At 43.7% G+C, this 19,777-nt stretch overlaps 1 protein-coding gene across 1 annotated transcript; it reads right to left on the minus strand.

The window, feature by feature from the left end:
* Positions 1-10,851: 10,851 nt before the first annotated feature.
* LOC129343553 (phospholipase A2 inhibitor and Ly6/PLAUR domain-containing protein-like) lies at positions 10,852-19,456 on the minus strand. Its single transcript, XM_054999821.1, has 5 exons — positions 19,369-19,456; positions 15,963-16,079; positions 14,211-14,363; positions 13,441-13,569; positions 10,852-11,644 (listed from the first exon to the last, which is right to left on the minus strand). The coding sequence occupies exons 1-5, from the start codon at positions 19,427-19,429 to the stop codon at positions 11,409-11,411; spliced, it is 696 nt and encodes a 231-aa protein (XP_054855796.1). The 5' UTR covers positions 19,430-19,456; the 3' UTR covers positions 10,852-11,408.
* Positions 19,457-19,777: the final 321 nt, after the last annotated feature.

The following is a 19,777-nucleotide window of genomic DNA, read 5'->3' on the forward strand; positions in this document are numbered from 1 at the left end:
CGATAATTTGTGTGCCAATTCTGTGCCAATTTCCTGATGTTAGTGTGGTGGGAAAGCCCATTATAAATTTGATACCCATTGTACAAGCCAAATGTCATTATGTAGGCTGGCACTTACTCCACTGGAGGTCAGGAGTTGTACCACAAGGAGGGCCGAACTCCTCTACCAGGCGTTACACCTCCACAGAAAGAAGAAGTTCACAGCAGGAGGATTTTTCTGGGCTATACTTGAACAGAGAAATAGTAGAGGTTGCCTCTTGACAAATGGGAGATAGGATGTAACAGTCAGGCACTAACATCTCCACGGCATTTTATATTCAGCACATAGTTAATTCCCATGTCATTTTGTGTGAGGTAGTTAATATCTCTTCTTGTAAAAGATGCAAATGTGTGGTGAGTGACACCTGTTAAGAACACAAGACAAGCCCTGCTGCATAACACCAGTTGTCTAGCCATGTGTTCTGGTTTTCACCAGATGCCCACCACCCAAAGGCCTACCAGAGGAACATGGATGCTAAAGCCTCCCCCTGACGTTGCACCTTCACATTGTATTCAGAGGTATACTGCCTCTGGATACGGAGGCTCCGTAATAGACATTGATGGGCCAAGTGCCATGATTTTGTCCAGACTCCTTTTAAAGCCTTCCTAGCTACAGCCATCAGTACAATTTGTTGCCATGTACAAACCGTTATGCAATGTGTGAGGAAATACTTTATTTTCTCCGTCCTGTATCTACTGTTAGGCCTTTTTTGCATGGGCAATTTTTGCCACTTTTGGACACATACCTTTTCAGGTTTTCTGCCAAATTCCAGACAAATAACTTCCCCTTCAGATTTCAATGTGGCATTTCAAGGGTTCTCTTCCAAGTTTTCTGCCTGCGCTTCCTGTCTCCTGTTACAGAAGACAGAGAAAATTGTCTTTATGCACTTTCCCCTCGCTAAGACGATTGAGACTTGGAAGAGCAGCTGTGAGGGACCTAGAAAAGATCCTTAAAGATAATGATGTCTCTCTGGGAACCAAGATCAAGATAATCCAAACTATGGTATTCCCCATTGCCATGTATAGATGTGAAAGTTGGACGGTGAAGAAAGCTGACAGGAAGAAAAAAGATTCATTTGAAATGTGGTGCTGGAGGAGAGTTTTGTGGATACCCTGAACAGCCAAAAAGACAAATAAATGGGTTCTAGATTACATCAAGCCTGAATTCTCCCTAGAAGCTAAAATGACAAAACTGAGGATGTCGTACTTTGGTCACATCATGAGAAGACAAGATTCTCTGGAAAAGTCAATAATGCCAGGAGAAGTGGAAGGCAGTAGGAAAAGAAGAAGACCTAAAACGATATGGTTTAACTCAATAAAAGAAGCCACGTTCTCCAGTTTGTAGGATCTGGGCAAGGCTGCTAATGATAGGATGTTTTGGAGGTCTTTCATTCATAGGGTCGCCATAGGTCAGAAGCGACTTGATGGCACATAAAAAACGACACGCATGCGTAATTTTAGAAAACTCAGTCTACCCCACTTGTCTTGTGAGGAAATACTTTATTTTCCCCAGAGTTCTTTAGCCTTTCCTTCTATGGTAGGTGCTGAATCTTGGATCATAACAGACACCATGTAGAGCGTAATGCCTAGAGGTGTGGGCATTAATGACGATGACAATAATAAACTGCGCTTATATACCGCTGTTCTAGACAGATTAGTTCCTCACCCAGAGCGGTGAACAAGTTAGTGTTATTATTATCCCCCCAATACAGCTGGGAAGCTGGGGCTGAGAGGAGTGACTTACTCAAGGCCACCTACGGAGCTCATGGTAGTAGTGGGAGTAGAACCAGTAGAGTGCTGATTCACAGCCAAACCACTTAACCACTGTGCTACAGCAGCTACTCCACAAACTGTTTAGCTGTCTGTTTAGGTTACAAAAACCCTTGTGAGCTTGTATTATAAAGTGTAGAGGCCCTACCCGAAATGTTAGGCAACCCAGCTGGGGTTTTTGGCTTTATCTGAGTGTACAGAAGCTGGCTGCAGGCTAGGATCCTTTTTGGAGAAAGCTCTCTGCCAGTAAAGCATGATTGTTCTTTGTTGGATAGACAGCCGATGCTGTTGTTGTTTTAATCCACTAGATGGCTGTCTGAGAAAGAAAAGAGCACATCCTTTGGGGGGATGCAGATTGCAGAACAGGATAGCTGAACCATTCAGTTGACATTGAATAGGACAGGGATACAAGTTAAATTCCCTGGGACCAGATGACTCAGGGCCAAATGACAAGTGACGAATGACACTTGAACGGCAAGTGTATCCCTCCCTGTTCATTAGCCCTCCACTTGCTCTCCACTCGATCCACTTGCCGTTCAAGTGTCATTTGTCTCTTGTAGCTTAGCCCTTAGATAATTCTTTTGGAAGGGCAAGGAAGCGACCCAACATGATTCCTGCTTGATTTGAAACGAAACACTCGCTCTGTTTTCCAGTGAAGTAAAGAATTATAGTGAGAGGTTGTGGGGATTGCTAAAAGGCCTTCCTCTGTTCTTCAGTCCCATTAAGTAATGCTGAATTCCATCTTTCCCTCCCACCCCCCTCTAAATGCATGAAGTAACAGAGAGAGGGAATCTTTTTGCAGGGGTCCAGGAAAGCTGTTGGCTGCCCAACCTAACCAGAAAGCCATAATAATATTCTTTTATAACTGGATTTTTTTCCTGAATGGGCAAGAAATGTCATCTTAGACAAACACTTGGCAGAGATGCATATGAGAAATGGAGGGTGTTCCAGGACCAGAGGGGGGGCGTAATTAATCTTAGTTGAACAAGAGGAATACAGATATATAAGTGACATTGAATCATGCCACTGGTCGGGGGCTAGAGGGGAGGAGGAGGAAGCAGCCCCAGAAGTGCAGGTCTGCCCCACAGCTTTGATTGCAGTGGTTCAGCGATGCAGTAGCAGACAGCCGATGTGCAATGATTCTGGTTTCCCATCCTTGAATTTTGCCCAGGGCGCCAGAATCACTAAGGCCAGCCCTGCATTTCAGAAATTCATTTCAGGAACATCATTTTGAGGGGGGGATGTAGAGGCCATAGGCATAGAAAGCTTTAAAATGGGATTAGACGGAGTCATGGAGGATAGCTCTATCAGTGGCTACTAGCAGCAGCCATTTGAAGGGCAGGAAGGCCATTTTCAGCCTCTTCCGTCGCCCTGCAGGCCCCTAGGGCAGCGGAAGAGGCCGAAAATGGCCTTCTCGCCCCTCCTGGGAGGAGAGGAAGGACTGCGTTGCAGGATAAGGTAAGTGTGGGTCTGGGCCTGGGGGGGTAGAGGGTAGGGGAGCTGGGGTTTGGGCAGTTTAAAGGGACCTGTTGCTTGCAAGGCAGGAAAGGGCCCTTTAAACTGTTAAATGCCCCTTCCCCTGCTAATGTTAAGGCCAGAAAGGGGCATTTAAACCCCATGAATCACGAACCACGAACTGGTTCGTAACTGGTCCAGTTCCTCGGTTCGTGGTTCGTATTTTTTTTTTCCGTGCCCATGTCTGCTACTAGCCACGGTGACTAAAGGGAACCTTCACATTCAGAGGCAGTCAGCCTCTGAATACCGCTGGCAGGAGGCAACATCAGGAGTAGGCCTCGGCCTCTATGCCCTGTCATTGGCTCTCCATAGCAACTGGTTGGCTACTGTGTGAGACAGGATGTTAGACTAGATGGACCTCTGGTCTGATCCAGCAGGGCTCTTCTTATTCTTAATTCCCAAGAATCCTAGATTTGTGTTGCTGTTTTGGAAAATCACATTAACAACCCAAACCAGTAATTTTCATGTATAGTTTCGGCTCAGGGGATTTTGTAATGGACACCTGTAGTGCCACAATTACATTCAGACCAAGCCATGCGGTACGTTCAAGTCTTAGTTGCACATACCAGGGGTCCCCAACATGGTACCTATGGGCACCATTGTGCTGTCGACCAAGTGTTTTTAGAAAGTGGGTGGGTCCAGGTGGAGCTTTTGCCCAGCAAGTTTTCTGACTGGCCATTGGAGTATTGATTGGCTGTGCAGATTTTTAAAAACATTGCTGCTTCCACAGCATAAGGACCTGCACTGTGTGATTGAAGGTAAGCAGTAGCGGCCATTTTGTGGCTGGTTCCGACTCCTGCAGCATCCATTTTGTGGCAGCCACTTTGTGACTGCACCCACCACACTTTGTCAGAATTCCAAATGTGCCAGTTTCAAAAAGGTTGGGGACCCCAGGAATTCACTGAGCTGTAAGTTCCTATTTTCGCCTGAGTTCTTCAGAGATACAGAATTCATCCTGAAAGTTATTAGAGTTATACTTTTATTAAAACAAAACACCTTTTCTGATCTATTGTTTCCATGAAATCATACCTACATTTCTCTCATTTCCAAGATAGGTAAAGGTAAAGGTAGTCCCCTGTGCAAGCACCGAGTCATTACTGACCCATGGGGGGACATCGCATCCTGATGTTTTCTTGGCAGACTTTTTATGGGGTGGTTTGCTTTGCCTTCCCCAGTCATCTACATTTTACCCCCAGGAAACTGGGTACTCATTTTACTGACCTCGGAAGGATGGAAGGCGGAGTCAACCTTGAGCTGGCTACCTGAACCCGGCTTCTGCCAGGATCGAACTCAGGTCATGAGCAGAGCTTGGGCTGCAGTACTGCCGCTTACCACTCTGTGCCACGGGGCTCTAGTCATTTCCAAGACAGAGATACAAAAACAAAAATGAAAAAAAAATTAAATGAAAAATGTACAAACATACCTGGACTAGGTATAATGAGTAGAACAGCAAAGATGAAAAGGGCAACAGAAGTTCTCATCACGCCACCAACAGAAGGAGATGGAGTCAGGCCAGGCTAGATACACTAATCTTGAGAGCTTTTCAGTGAAGAAGTTTTAAAGGCAGAGAGAGACCTGTGCTAGGTGCCTGTGAGTAAATAAAGGCCAGCCTATTGTAGAAGACGTTTTTCTAAGATGTATTTGTACAAATAACCACAACAATGTGCCTCAGAAGCCTTATTGACAAACCCTTCAGGCAAAACAATTACCTGCACAAATCCAAACAGTGTCGTACAGTTGAAGAAGGGGGCTCATGGCTGTGTCATAACTTAGAACTGAGGTAAGGTACTGGTTGGCAGATGCGACATAATCTATTCATCTAAAAATCCACTAAATTTGGCCAGGGTGGGGAGGGGTTTTTCAAGCTTCGGGGAAACTCTGAGTTTGCAGAAAAATTCTCTTCACATGGGTCCTTGTGGGTCTTCCACATCTTCTTAACCATGGATCACCAAAGGAAAACAAGCTGCATGAGCTATTACCAAACATTACCAAAAGTCAAAGTTACTATTAGTAATACAGTGGATTAATGAAACTGATGGAGGATAAATTAATGCAAAACACAATGAAATACAGGAAAGAGAAACAATGCAGTCCTATAAGCTACTTATTCTAGCTAAGGCAAACAGAACGGCAAAGAGAAAGAGGGCACCGGGAGCTGTCACGATGCTATCCAGAGTTTGTCATGAAGTTGGGCCTATTTGTTTTGTTTGTTTGTTTGTATTTCTATTCCGCCCTCCCCACATTAACAGGCTCGCGGCAGATTACATTTATGCACATTAAAAATTTACAGTTAAAAACACAATAAATACAATATAAATATTTAAAATACAAATGCAGCGCAACGCTAAATTAATTCAGTTGAACCATTTCCACTGTCACTAAAGTTTCTCTGGAGGTGGATGTTTTGATAGGGAGGGCTCCGTTCTACCCTATTCGGTCGGCAGGGACCTGACTCAACCCCCTAGATACTCAGATCTCTGAAACTTCACAGCCATGGAAAATGTAATGGGATGGAATAGGCTATAGGCCGCCTTCTTCTCTTTCTTGGGCTATCAAATTTCTTGGTGTCATTTAAAAGCAATGAAATGAGTACCAGAAATTTACTAGCGACTGACATGGCCCTTTATGAACCTATTAAAAGAAAATCCAAACAGAGGGATATTTATTTTAATACACAGGCATTGCTGCTAGCATCAGAAATGTGCAGGCTGGAAAAGAACATTCAGACGTTTTAATTAGTTCATGAACCCTTTCTTTAAATGATAGTTCAGTTTGTCTCTAAGCAAAGGCCCATGATCATAGAAGCTCTTTTCTGGCTCACTTGTGAAATGAGATTATTCCATTTTCACAAAGGAGACATTTGAAAATCAAATTCACCCTGCTTGCCATGCCCATTTCCCCGACATTGAGCACATGATACAATTGCGCTGATCACTTACTCACAACTTAATATGGTCCATATTTCAAGTCGTTTCAAATCTGAGCAGTTAATGGCATTCTGTATGGCTATCGTGGGTGCGTGCTCGCTATTTGTGAGCTTTCTTGGATTATGCCTGACTCTTATTGGCAGGATCCACATCATTTAAAATCAGCTACATTTTCAGTGCATGTACCGTATTTGCACCTGTGCAGTTAGAGGCATTGTGTGCATGTACAGAATTAACTGGGATGTTCGTGTATGCTCGAAATTTTGCAGAATTGAACTACACTTCCAGGGTAGCAGCATGAGAACACAAAAAGCATTTGCGATCCAATGTAGGACATTATTGCATTGCTACAAATGCACTCCGTTTTGGAAATCAGACAAAATGAACAGGACTGGAGTACTTAGAAGCTAACAGTGTAATCCTAACCAGAGTAACTCCAGTCTAAGCCCATTGATTTCAATTGGCTTCGATTGGAGTAACTCTTTTTAGGATTTCACTGTGCTGTGGCAGAATCTTGCAGTCTTTAAGCATAGATTGGTTGTCATTGACCACCACCCTCCATTCCAGGGCTGCCTTAAGTGAGTGAAGGGAAACTGCTAAACCTGTCTTCACATTCTATCTCATATGCATTGTCCTGTTTTCAGGTTAATACTCCTGGCTTGGGATTCTCCTCCTTGTCCAGGAAATATCTCCCCCACAATGGACATGCTTTTCAAATTCATGAGTCTCTGGGTTGAAATAAATGGAATGGCCCTGATCCAGCTAAAGTTGCTCATGACTAACGCCCTCCTGAAACTAATGGGACAATCATGAGTAATTTAGGCCCTGTTGCTTTTATTGGGACTTCGTTGTAACTCATTTTGGCTAGATTATTACTAGGTCTACAGTTTTATTCTATAGCTTCCTTATTATGTATCCTGAGCCATGTAAGGTAAAGGTAAAGGTAGTCCCCTGTGCAAGCAATGAGTCATCATTACTGACCCATGGGGGGACGTCGCATCACATTTTCTTGGCAGACTTTTTACAGGGTAGTTTGCCATTGCCTTCCCCAGTCATCTACACTTTACCCCCAGGAAACTGGGTACTCGTTTTACCAACCTTGGAAGGATGGAAGGCTGAGTCAACCTTGAGCCAGCTACCTGAACCCAGCTTCCACCAGGATTGAACTCAGGTCGGGAGCAGAGCTTGGGCTGTAGTACTGCAGCTTACCACTCTGCTCCATGATTGTACCAAAATTCCACTATCCAAGTGACCTGGAAGTACTTTAACTATTTGGGAATACTCTTCATGTCCCCAGTTTTGAGGGAGATATGTAAAAGTCAGAAGTAAAATAGATACCTGAAAGATTTTCTCCAGAGGAGAGGAAGTGTCTTAGGGATGGCATTGGGTGGGGAAATGACAGGGGTAGAAAGAGTTAAAGAGACCCTCCACTCAATCTCATGGTCGTTTCCCAAAATCAGCTCCAGCAGCGGCATTTGGAAAGGAAATGATGACAACTCTACAGTGAACATGCAAATCTGCTCCAAATGTCACCATGCCAGGCTTTTCTAGTAATCAAGATATCTCCAGTTATTTGTGTGCCAACTTCCTGATGCTGGTACAGTGGGGAAGCACCTTAAGAATTTGATAGCCGCTGTGAGAGCCAAATGTCAATATATACAGAGGCAACTAATCTATTGGGGATCAGATGTAATGGCATCACAAGGAGGACAAACTCCTCTGGAGGAGTTATACTCTCTCAGAAAGACCCAGTTCACAGATTTTTCTGGGCTATTCTCAGATAAACAAATAGTAGAGGTCGCTAGGAATGCCTCTTACCAAATGGACGGTGGGATGTAACAGTCAGGCACTAACATCTCCACAACATTTTATATTCAGCACGTAGTTAATGTCATTTTGTGTGTAGTAGAAAATACTCCTTCTCATCAAAGACACAAAAATGTTGGTGACACTTATTAAGAACATAAGATGAGCCCTACGGGATATTTTTTTAATGCTTATCTGCCACCGTTGATGTTTGAGCTTTCTGTTGGTCAAGAGTCAATCTTATGTTGTCAATGAGGCCTATCAGCAGAACATGGGTGCTAAAGTCTCCCCCAGAAATTCTCCACAGGACCTGGTATTCAGTGGTACTCTGCCTCTGAACATGGTTTGTTGCAAGGGAGGAGCAAAGAGCACTCCTAACCAATCCCAAAGATCGCTCCCATTCTCCTCCATCCCCCTTTCACCCCTTCTCATAGAAAGAAATGTTTTTTCTTGTGAAAGTTGGAAAGCCTAATAGTGCGGGGGGGGGGGCTTGCTCAGAGACCTGTAAAATTCAAACACTTTGTCCAATTTGCTTGCAACCAGGGGTTTCTTTGAAGGATGGGCAAAACATACTTCACTGCAATTTTGGTGACATTTGGTTGAAAGATGTCAACTCCAGCTCCCCCCACCCCCCGAAAGTCTCCATAGAAAATAATGACAGTGCAAAGATGGTGAAGAAATATTGTCGAAGGCTTTCACGGCTGGAGAACGATGGTTGTTGTGGATTTTCTGGGCTGTATTGCCGTGGTCTTGGCACGACCATGGCAATACAGCCCGGAAAATCCACAACAACCATGGTGAAGAAACCTTGCTTACTTTTTGAAAGGAAACTAGCAAAAAAACACTACAAGAAAGGAACAAAAACACAAATTTTTCAGTTAAAAGGTTTAAAAAAAAGTCACTGTAAGAGTACAGAAATGAAGTGAATGAAGACAGGGCTTTGTTGTTTTAAATGCTGGCGGCTGGTTGTTGCTTGACAGTCATTTTAGGAATTAGTAAAGAGAACTTAGAGCCAAACTACAGTGATGCCTGACACAGGCTGGACGTTTGTCAGCTTCCCTCAAGTTTTGATGGGAAATGTAGGCATCCTGGTCTTGCAGCTTGGCTCTCCAACTGCTGTCCAATAGACTTTTCAACTGCCACTTGTCCAACATTATGCCAAGCTGCCTACATTTCCCATCAGAACTTGAGGGAAGCTGACAAGTGTCCAACCTGTGTCAGGCATCACTTGTAAGTTTGGCTCTTAGTGCAGCTGTTAGGATTGCTGTTCCCCTGGTGGGGGTGAGAGATCCCCTGTGCCATCCTCCACCTCCGCCATCACTCACCTGGCTGGCAAGGGGGAAAGGCAGGGGAATAGGCATCCTGAGCACCCTCCTGGGGTGGCAGGATGACATCACTCCTCATTGCGCTGACCCAAGAGCGCTCCCTTGCTTCGCAGTAGTCTGGTTTGGGCCCCAAATGGGCCAAATCGGGTCCAGTTGAGGCCCATATCAGCCCACTGTGAAGCGCTCATGCACAGTCCCAAACCTGAGTGGTGATGACATCACTTCCTGGAAGTGACCTCATCACACAGCCCTGGAAGCATGCACATGCTTTGCACACATACAAAGAGAAAGATTAAGGTGAGTGCCAGTTCCCCCTCCCACCTGGAGGGCAAGGGGACCTAGCAACCCTAGCACCTGTGCAGAGAGGGACCTACTTTGGGAGCTCTACAAAATCACCCCCTTTTGTTCAATCTGCTTGAAACTTAGCACTTCTGTAGATTATAGGAAAGACTGTGTTCTGTGCAATTTTGATGCTGTTAAGTGAAAAAATAGTGTCCAGACCCTCTAGCTGGTCCCCCTTCCCCATAGAAAAAGAACAACTACAAAAATCATAAGAATGGGGGGGGGGAACTAACAAATTTCAGCCTCAGGCCAACAATACCCCAATGAAAAACTACCAAACCCCATTGAACATTGCACTCAACAGCACCAGGTCCAAAAGCACAGCGAAAATTTTCTCAATGCACACCCCTAGTGGGCATTACCACTCCACAAACTGTTTAACTGTCAGTCTGGGCTTGCAAAAACATTTGCAAGCTTGTGTAATAATGTGTAGAGGCCATACCAGAAATGTTAGGCAACCCACCTGGGTTTTGGACTTTATCTGAGTGTACAAAACCTGTGTGCATCCTGGGATCCTTTTGGAGAAAGCTGTCTGCCAATAAAGCATGATTGTTTTCCTTGGATAGACAGCTGTGCATTTTTTAGCCACTGGATGGCTGTGTGAGAAAGAGAAGGACATGTTCTTCCGGGGCATGCAGATTGCAGACTAGGATAGCTGAACCATTTTGCTGACAATGAATAGTACAAGAATACAAGTTAAATACTCCTTAGATTATTCATTTGCAAGGGCAAGGAAGCAAACAGGTGTGATCCCTGCTTGATACGAAAGAGAACACTTGCTCTGTTTTCTGGTGAAGTGAAAGATTTTAGTGAGAGATTGTGGGGGTTCCTAAAAGGCATTCTTCTGCTCTTCAGACCTGTTAAATATTGCTGAAGTCGATCTCCCCCCCCCCCCAAATGCGTGCAGTAGCAGACAGAGAGAATCTTTTTGCAGGGTCTAGGAAAGCTGTTGTCAGCTCTACCTAGTAGGAAATCTATAATAATATTTCTTTTATAACTGGCATCTAAAACGAATGCTTGGCATAGGTGTGCATGAGAAATAGAGGATGATCCCAGACTGGGGCAGGGGGATTAATCTTGTGTACAAAAAGAATACAGACATATACAGAAAGTTTAAGTGATGTCCAATCATGCACGTTTATTATTGTAAACAGTTAATCCATTATATATATGACAAGTTTCATTTCATGTTATAAATTAATTGAAATGGATAGAGGAAGCTGCCATGTTTGGAAGGCAATTTTTCTGCGGTCTCTCATCCAAAGAAAACTAAACTGTAAGTGGCTGTTATTTTGAGGAAGCTATGTAATAATGTGCGGGTGACAATATACAGGAAGAATGTACAGGAAGAAGTTGTTCTCCTGGAAGAATGCTTCTCTGCATTCTGCGCCCGAAAGTGCAATCGGGGTGGTCATTTTTCACCCATTGTTTTAGGGCAAGATAAAAATGGGAATTGAGAATGCATAGTCTAGCCAAATTACATTTTACATTCTTATTAAATCTACAGAATTTTTTTAAAAAATCTTTCAGTATTACTTAAAGATACCCTCAGAATATTTCCAGAAAAGGCACGGATTCAGACTTTAGCAAACCCCCAAAAGAAGGGAAGAAGGGGCCATCTAAAACAAAGGAAAATCAAATGAGAAACACACAAGGTTTGCAAAAGGTCCTCATGGTAACAGACACTAAAAAAGACACTGGAAGAAACTATTTGCGATCAGAAATCCAACAAAGATTTGGAGGTAGATCTGGGTTGATTGCAGCACTTTACTTGCTCTTCCTGGGACATCTTGTTCTTCAGAAGCTGCTTTACAGCTTATCCATTGAGAAGATATTACCGTATAAAGCTTTTCAGTAATGACAATTGATTGACTATTAGCACAGAAAGATTTGGAGGCGCAGCCCTTGTGGGTGATGGAACCTACACAAGCCAGTACAGAATTAAATAAGACAAAACCCCAACCAGATATCAATGAGATTAGCATTAAATCCAGGAAATCAACTGTGCATAGATAGCCTATGTACACTGCAGACATTATGCCACCTGGGTTTAGGTAGCTGGCTCAAGGCTGACTCAACCTTCCACCCTTCTGAGGTTGGTAAAATGAGTACCCACAGTTTCCTGGGGGTAAAGTGTAGATGACTGGGGAAGGCAATGGCAAACCACCCCGTAAAAAGTCTGCCAAGAAAATGTTGTGATGCAACATCCCCCATGGGTCAGTAATGACTCAGTGCTTGCACAGAGGACTACCTTCACCTTTTTTTAAGGATGCCTGGTAACATCAGAAGAAGGGAAGAGATGCTCCTTCCTTCTCATACATAAAACACACAGCTCTACCACACATATATTTAGCTTTCTCCTCACCAATCTCTTCAGCATTCTGTTCGCCCTCCCTCATTTCCATAGTATATATCCCCTCTGGACCTTAAGGGCTGTAAGGTTTCTTTTGAGACCAATCACCCCATTTTCTTCTCCTACTTGTCCACTCCACAAATCTCCTTCTCATTCTCTTCCACCTACCCTTTCTTTTATGTTCTTCTTTCTCAAGTCCATTTCCTACTCTGCTCCACCTCACCCACCTTGCACCTGGAGGGCAAAACGCCCTGGGGTCCCATGATGTTGAAAACCTCCAACATATTGATTCCTATTGGGTAAGGTTAACGGCCATCCACATTTGTGCTCATCACATTTGTGCTTTCGCTTTTGACCCTCAGGGCAACAGAAGTCTAATATTTTCCTATCTAGTGCATCAGCATTTATGGTCATTAAAGATTTTATATTCTGTATGAATACGCATTAATGTAACTTCCTATGTGCACAATAGACCAATATTGGAATTCCAGAAAAAATTGAAAGATTTCTTTGATTACTTAGGTCAAAACTAAGATATTAAGGTAATCATAGAGATAAAATATGGAAGAGATGACTGATTAAAAATTATTGATATTAAAGTCTGCGTATAAACAATCAAGGAGAGGGGAAGAGAATTAGTATATAAGCTAGTTGTGAAGTTACATATTTTGAATATACTTTTTGTTGTAGCTCAAATGTAACTCAAATGCAGCGCTTTGTATCCTATAACATAATTCAGTAAGCGCGTTTCTGACGACTCACTGGAGCAGGCGCAGTCAGGGTGAGCCTCTGCAGCCTCAGAAGGGCCCGCAGGCCGGCTCCTCCATCTTCTACTGTCATTTCAATCTTTTCTTTTTAAATAAAACTTTTATTATTTAAAAAAATTATATTGAACTATATAAAACTTTATGATGTTGAGATTCCATATACTTCAATGCACTGTTCTATCTACTGATAGTGTTTATGGGCAGGGGGGATTAGGAAGAGGGTCTTCAAATCTATGTTATGTCCCGGGCCCCAGCTTGCCTCTCTGTGGCCTTACTGGGCGCTCCACACATTGGCTTCCTTATTACTGGGAAACTCACTGTTCAGCATGTCATACAATAGGAATCTAGACCTGCATATTTTAGGACCCCTTTGCTTCTTAATATGAGCAAGATTAGCTCTGGACCATGGGGAGTAATGTTAGAAAAAGAGTTATTTGGAGTATATAAAGAAAATTTGCTGCTCTCCAGTAAGAACACATAGACTATTCAGTTCTTGGTGCTGGTTTTCAAATCTGTCAGAAATGTCTCTTTAGAAATGAACCACAGGCCTGCACCTGAACTTCTGATAGGACAAAAGAGTGGACGAATCATAATTACCGATCTGCCTGGTGAAGCATTGAGTTTCCAACCCAGTGCAATTGATGGTCTCGTCTTTGCATGTCTGGGAGCCCTCAGCGACACAGTAAGGGCACTGTATTCCGTTCAGGGTTTCATTCCGTGCTGGTACTAGGACCAAGAAAAAATTGTAAAGATTTGAGGGCTAAGACTAATAAGAAAGTAAAGAAGGGGCACTGAACAAATTCTGTATTTTAGACTGAAATTTGTTTTGAAGTCTGACCGGGACCCCAGAGCATTTAAAGTATATATTGCCCTACAAAGGGAGCAAAAGGCCAGAGTTTAAAATTATCTAACTTGAAACATTGGTTTCTAGTCTCAGATGAGACAGTCCCAGATCAAAAAAATGCATGGATGTAATCTGCTTTTTTATGTATAAGAGTCTGATCTCTGCTCTTCAGCTAAAAGGACTTCGGCCATCTTCACTCATCCCCATAACACTCTGGAAAATCGTGCAAAACTCACGGCATGAAGCGTCTTCCTAGTGCGATTTCCTGACATGATCCCTTTTAATGGTGTGATGATGTCAGAAGTTGTGCCATTAAACAGGATCGTGTCGGGAAATCGCGCTAGGAAGACCCTTCATGCCGTGAGTTTTGCGTGATGTTCTGGAGGGTTAGGGACTGTGAAAACGGCTTTCTACTAGCTGAGTTTAGGAAGAGCCATTTCCTAGTAGGAAAGACATTAGGTGACCACACAAATCAATGCGCTACTTAGTATAAGTCACCTTTATATGCCCACAGGACAAGTACCTGTAAGATTTGCTGCGTTGCAGTCATCGGTTGTACAGCAAATGCTGCTCCCAGTCTCCAGATATCCATTTGCAAGATGCATAAATATATCCCCAGGAACACAGCTCTTTTGTGTCGTACATGATCTTTTTGTAGTTGTCACTGTCTTTCCTACTGTACATTAGAATAAAATGGGAAGTCATTAGTGTGAAACAGAATTTTCACAAAGAATCCACTAGAATTGGCATCAACTGCGTGTGTGTGTATTGTGTGCCATTAAGTCACCTCCGACCTATGAATGAAAGCCCTCCAAAATGTCCTATCAACTAGCATCAACTAGCTCCCCAAAATTCTGCTCTGCCGTTCAGATACTCATTTTTTAAAAAGGCAACTGCTGACGCTTCCTTTCAAGTTTTGCTATCTGACAATATTTAATAGATGGCAGTCAATGGCATTCAGTGTTTGTGACATGTGGTGAGCGTGACATGTGGTGTTTGAAGCCTGCCCAATAGGGTTGCCAGGTCCAAGCTGTGAAATTCCTGGAGATTTTAGTGGTAGAGCCTGGAGAGGGCAGGGTTTGGGAATGAAAGAGACATCATCAGGGTACAATGCCATAGACTCCGCCTTCTGAAGCTGCCATTTTCTGATCTTTTTCATCTGGAGTTAGATTGCAATTCTGGGAGATCTCCAGCCACCAGGTAGGGACTGGAAAACCTAGCCCTAAACCGTGAAGAAATAATTCTAAACTAAAGCAATTAATATTTAAATGTTAGAAGCAAACGTGTCCTATAAAAATACAAACTTTAAACTTGAGAAACGTTTTGAATATTTGAGAGAAAATGCAAGTAAGCCTCTGCAGAGCCATTCTCCTAGTAGAGGCACTTTCCTCCTTTGGAAGGGGCCTTCACTTGAAGTAAGATAACTTAGAAGAGAATCCGGCATCTGGGAAAGTCTCCTTCCACTGGAACAAATTGCCCTTACTAGAAGAATTAATCCTCAGAATCTAACCCACTCATTTCCAAAAGGGATATTCAGCACATGCCCAGGGAATTTTCTTCCTGCTTCGTATTCCTTGTTCAGCAACAGAGAAATTCCACAGAAAAGCCTTTCCTGATAACAGAGTTACTCCAAATTCTATCACTTTTCAATGAGTGGCTCCCCCATTCTTAAAAAAAAAATTGAAAATAAACACGTTAAATTTTACTTAGGCCAAACCAGGGCTGTTTCCACACATCTTACCTGTCTGCAGAACATCACGTGAAAGACCCGGAAGGCACTATCTTCTCGCACGAAATCGTGCCAGGGAGATGCTGTTATCCGGGAGTTTTATGCGATTTTCGCACAAAGCTCCCGGTTAACAGCGTCTTCCTGGCACGATTTCATGCGAGAAGATGGTGCCTTCCGGGTCTTTCACGTGATGTTCCGCAGGCAGATGAGACGTGTGGAAACAGCCCAGACATGACATGCATGTCATTTTTCCTCCAGACCTTAAAATGGAAATGTTAAAGTTCTTGCAGCCTCAATTTGCATTGGAGCCACGTGGGGAAAGGGGAAGAAGTTTAACCCTTCCACCTCCACTCTGTTTTGCTAATGGAAACAGGATTTCCCTCCCCTTGTTGTTAGAATTTATTTATTTTTTCACTGTGCATGGCTGTAACAGTCACAAAACTATAAAGGCAACTGTTGAATTTCCTTCTTTACTGATGCACTAATGGAATGCCTAACAAGTTCGTGGGTGAGTGTGAGTTGTGAACTTGAGCTGTTGTTACTTACACAGTGTAGCTTCAATGAAAAGTGAACCACAGATATCATATTCAGAGGCGCAGTTCATGAGGGAGCCGAAACAGTCTAGATTTATGCCTGTGCAGGTCCGGCACTGAATGGCAAACCCTGAAGGAGCACACAGAAAGAGGTTGAGAGAAAGAGAAACTCATCTGCAGGGGTGAGGTGAAAATGGCCCTGGAGCAAGTCAAGCAGAGCAGCCCCTGTTGTGCTACAAGCCAGTATTGCAGGGCTGCTGTGCTCAATAGGGCTGGCAGTAGGCATCAGCTTTCTTAATGTATCCTCCCTCCCAGCTGGAAGAAGCTCAAGAGGAGACAGCTGGTGAGCAGACCCAAACAGCCATGGTTGATGAAGGTCCGAACCAAACAATGCCTGAGGCTCAGATAGAGTTGCTAGAGCTTGGCTATGCTTTCTCCTGGCTACCAGTGGCCCTATAGGGCAGTGTCCCACTGGAAAATTTCTCTGCAAGTTAAATGGCCAGTCTACCCTGGTTCAAGAGCTGGCGAGTAATTCTTATACTTGCACATTAAGGGCCAGACTAGACATGACCCTAGGAGATCCAGTCACAGCTCTCTCTGGCAGTTTTTTTAAGGAAGGAAACAACAGGTACATGGGAATCATACTTAGCCAGAGAGAGGGATAATCTAATTAAATTTCAGGCAAAGCAAAATGTAAATGATTTCAGATGTAGGATTAGAAAAAATGCCTTGATATTGAACATGTGGTAGGTAAAGGTAGTCAGTCCCCTGTGCAAGCATCGAGTCATTACTGACCCATGGGGGGACGTCACATCTGGACATTTTCTTGGCAGACTTTTTACGGGGTGGTTTGCCATTGCCTTCCCCGGTCATCTACACTTTACCCCCAGGAAACTGGCTACTCATTTTACTGACCTTGGAAGGATGGAAGGCTGAGGGCCAAGCTACAAGTGATGAATGACACTTGAACAGCAAGTGAATTGAGTGGAGGGCAAGTGAACAGGGAGAAATACACTTGCCGTTCAAGTGTCATTTGTCACTTGTAGCTTGGCCCTAAGTCAACCTTGAGCTGGCTACCTGAACCCAGCTTCTGCAGAGATCAGGTTGACTTGTGAGCAGAGCTTGGGCTGAAGTACTGCAGCTTATCACTCTGCGCCATGGGGCTCTTATTGAACATATGAAATCGATGCAAATTGTTTCGCAGGTCCCAAATCTACCTTCATTTTCACTGATTTTTATTTTGTGAGGGGAAAAAATCAGTTTTTCAAGGGGGTTGCCCTCAATGGTTTAATGAAAATGCATTCTGTACTCCTAAAGCCGTGGGTTTTACAGTTTCCCATTTAAATTTTTTCTTTGAAAAAACGGCAAACATTTCATACATGGTGGTTGTGGGTTTTCCGGGCTGTATTGCCGTGGTCTTGGCATTGTAGTTCCTGACGTTTTGCCAGCAGCTGTGGCTGGCATCTTCAGAGGTGTAGCACCAAAAGACAGAGATCTCTTCCTCACATCTGCCTGAGATGTCATACTGTGACACTGAGAGATCTCTGTCTTTTGGTGCTACACCTCTGAAGATGCCAGCCACAGCGGCTGGCGGAACGTCAGGAACTACAATGCCAAGACCACGGCAGTACAGCCCGGAAAACCCACAACAACCATCGTTCTCCGGCCGTGAAAGCCTTCGACAATACATTTCATACATGTTCAGTAACGTGAGCCTTACAATAAAGTAAAGTTAACATCTTCCAACAATAAATGCTAGTCTAGACAAAAGCAGAGGGGGCTGCTGGAGATGAAATAACATAGCATCTGCAGGAGAAGGGATTCCATGAAAAAAGATAGCTTCGGGTTATGATTTCCTGGGCATGAGCTTTTGAGAGTCAGAGCTCCCTTTGTCGGAGCTCTCGAAAGCTCATCCCCTGGAAACCTGGTTGGTTTTTAAGGTGCTACTGGATCTGAACTTTGCTCATGAAAAATAATTACAAGAAGGAATTATAAGAGAAATGGTTTTCCCCCGTGAATGCATTTATTTTTAAAGATCCATATCGAGGTTTTATTTTCATTGTGTGCGGAGATCTTGTGGACTTCACAGTGTTGCGTAGTGGTTAGAGTGCTGGATTAGGATCTGGGTGACCCCAAATGCATCTAGACCAGGCAGCTCTCTAGGTGGAGGTCTTAAATGAATTTGCAAGTAACTCATAGAATCATAGAGTTGGGAGGGACCTCCAGGGTCATCTAGTCCAACCCCCTGTACACAACTATCTCCCCCCCACCACATGCCCAGCGCCCCCTGCTCCATGCCTAGAAGATGGCAAAATACCATCAGGATCCCTAGCCAAACTGGTCTGGGGAACATTGCTTCCTGACCCCAAAGTGGTGATCAGCATTACCCTGCGCGTGTAAGAAGGGGCCACAAGAACTAAGCACTGATGTAACCCTTCATGCCCTCCCTCTTGGGTTGCCAGATCCAGGCTGGGAAATTCCTGGAGATTGAGGGGTGGAGCCTGAGGAGGGCAGGATTTGGAGAAGGGAGAGACCTCAACAGGGTATAATGCTATAGAGTCCACCTTCCAAAGCGGCAATTTTCTCCAAGGGAACTTATTTCTGTCACCTGGAGATCAGCTGTAATTCCAGGAGCACTTCTCTCTACTAATTCCTATGGGAGGGGGAATGACGATCAAGCAGCTGCATAGAGGAAAGTACTGTCCACCCACCAGGTTTTACCAAAAAGCTTCCTGCATTTCATTTCCCTACCCCTACAGTGACTGACTGATAATAAAAGGTTTTTACCTTTCTGCTGAAAACTCTGCATTTGCAATTCTTCCTTGTTTTAGTCTGTTATTTGCTTCCTTTCATGTAGAAAGGCTTTTTATAGATGAAAGGCTTTCTTTGCAGAAAAAATCCCATCCCACAGATCTGCCATTATTCCCTATAAGGAACTTGCAGGGGGTGGGGGAGAAGCTGGAGTGACTGTTCTTCGATCAAGCATCACAAAAATTGCAGGGGTTCTAGTGCTGCCTGTCCACTAGTTTCAAGTAAATTAGACCAAGGGGTCCAATTTTACAGGCTCCCGAACAAGGTGCCCTCTGCCATCATACTTGCAGAGAAAAAAGCCCCCCCCCCCCGGTCAACAGAGGAGCAGAAGGAGAAGGAGCAATCTAGACCCCCAGTTCTGCCCGAGTTCTGCGCCTAGTTTGCACAGGCTAGCCTAGGAGCTGCCTTCCCTGGGACCACTGCCTGAGATGCAGAATTCATCCTGAAAATTATTCAAGTGATTGAAAAATAAAACATCTTTTTTGATCCATCGTTTCCATGAAATCACACCTACGTTTCTCTCAGTTCCAAGATAGAGATATATGAATGACATTTTGGAAACAAAAAATGAAATTAAAAAAAATTGAATGAAAACTGTGCAAACGTACCTGGCTTAGCGACAGCAAGTAGAACAGCAAAGATGAAAAGGGTGACGGAAGTTCTCATCATGCCACTAACAGTATGAGATGGAGTCAGGCTAGGCTAGATTCTCTAATCTTGAGATCTTTTCAGTGAAGGGATTTTATATGCAGGTGAAGATCTGTGCTAGGTGGGTGTGAGTCAATAAAGGTACTGGGTGCCTATTTGAAAATAAAGGCCTGCCTATTGTAGAAGGCATTTTTATTGGTACAAATAACCACAGCAATGTGCCTTAGTAACCTTATAGACAAACCCTGCACAAATCCAAACAATGTAGCATAGTTGAAGAAGGGGCCCCATTGAAGGGATATCATTAAATCATTAATATTAGAAGCATCCCTATTATTTTAAGATGAGGTCTACCACCACCACCCCATT

The sequence above is a fragment of the Eublepharis macularius genome, chromosome 15, assembly GCF_028583425.1.
Source record: "Eublepharis macularius isolate TG4126 chromosome 15, MPM_Emac_v1.0, whole genome shotgun sequence".
NCBI classification, from domain to species: Eukaryota; Metazoa; Chordata; class Lepidosauria; order Squamata; family Eublepharidae; genus Eublepharis; species Eublepharis macularius.

Excerpts from the sequence above, each read along its gene's own strand:
- LOC129343553 (XM_054999821.1), bottom strand. The coding sequence starts at position 19,429 with ATGATGAGAACTTCCGTCACCCTTTTCATCTTTGCTGTTCTACTTGCT. Across the intron at positions 16,080-19,368 it reads ACTTGCTGTCGCTAAGCCAG|GGTTTGCCATTCAGTGCCGG; the intron begins GTACGTTTGCAC and ends GTGCTCCTTCAG. Across the intron at positions 11,645-13,440 it reads ATGCTTCACCAGGCAGATCG|GTTCCATCACCCACAAGGGC; the intron begins GTAATTATGATT and ends TGGCTTGTGTAG.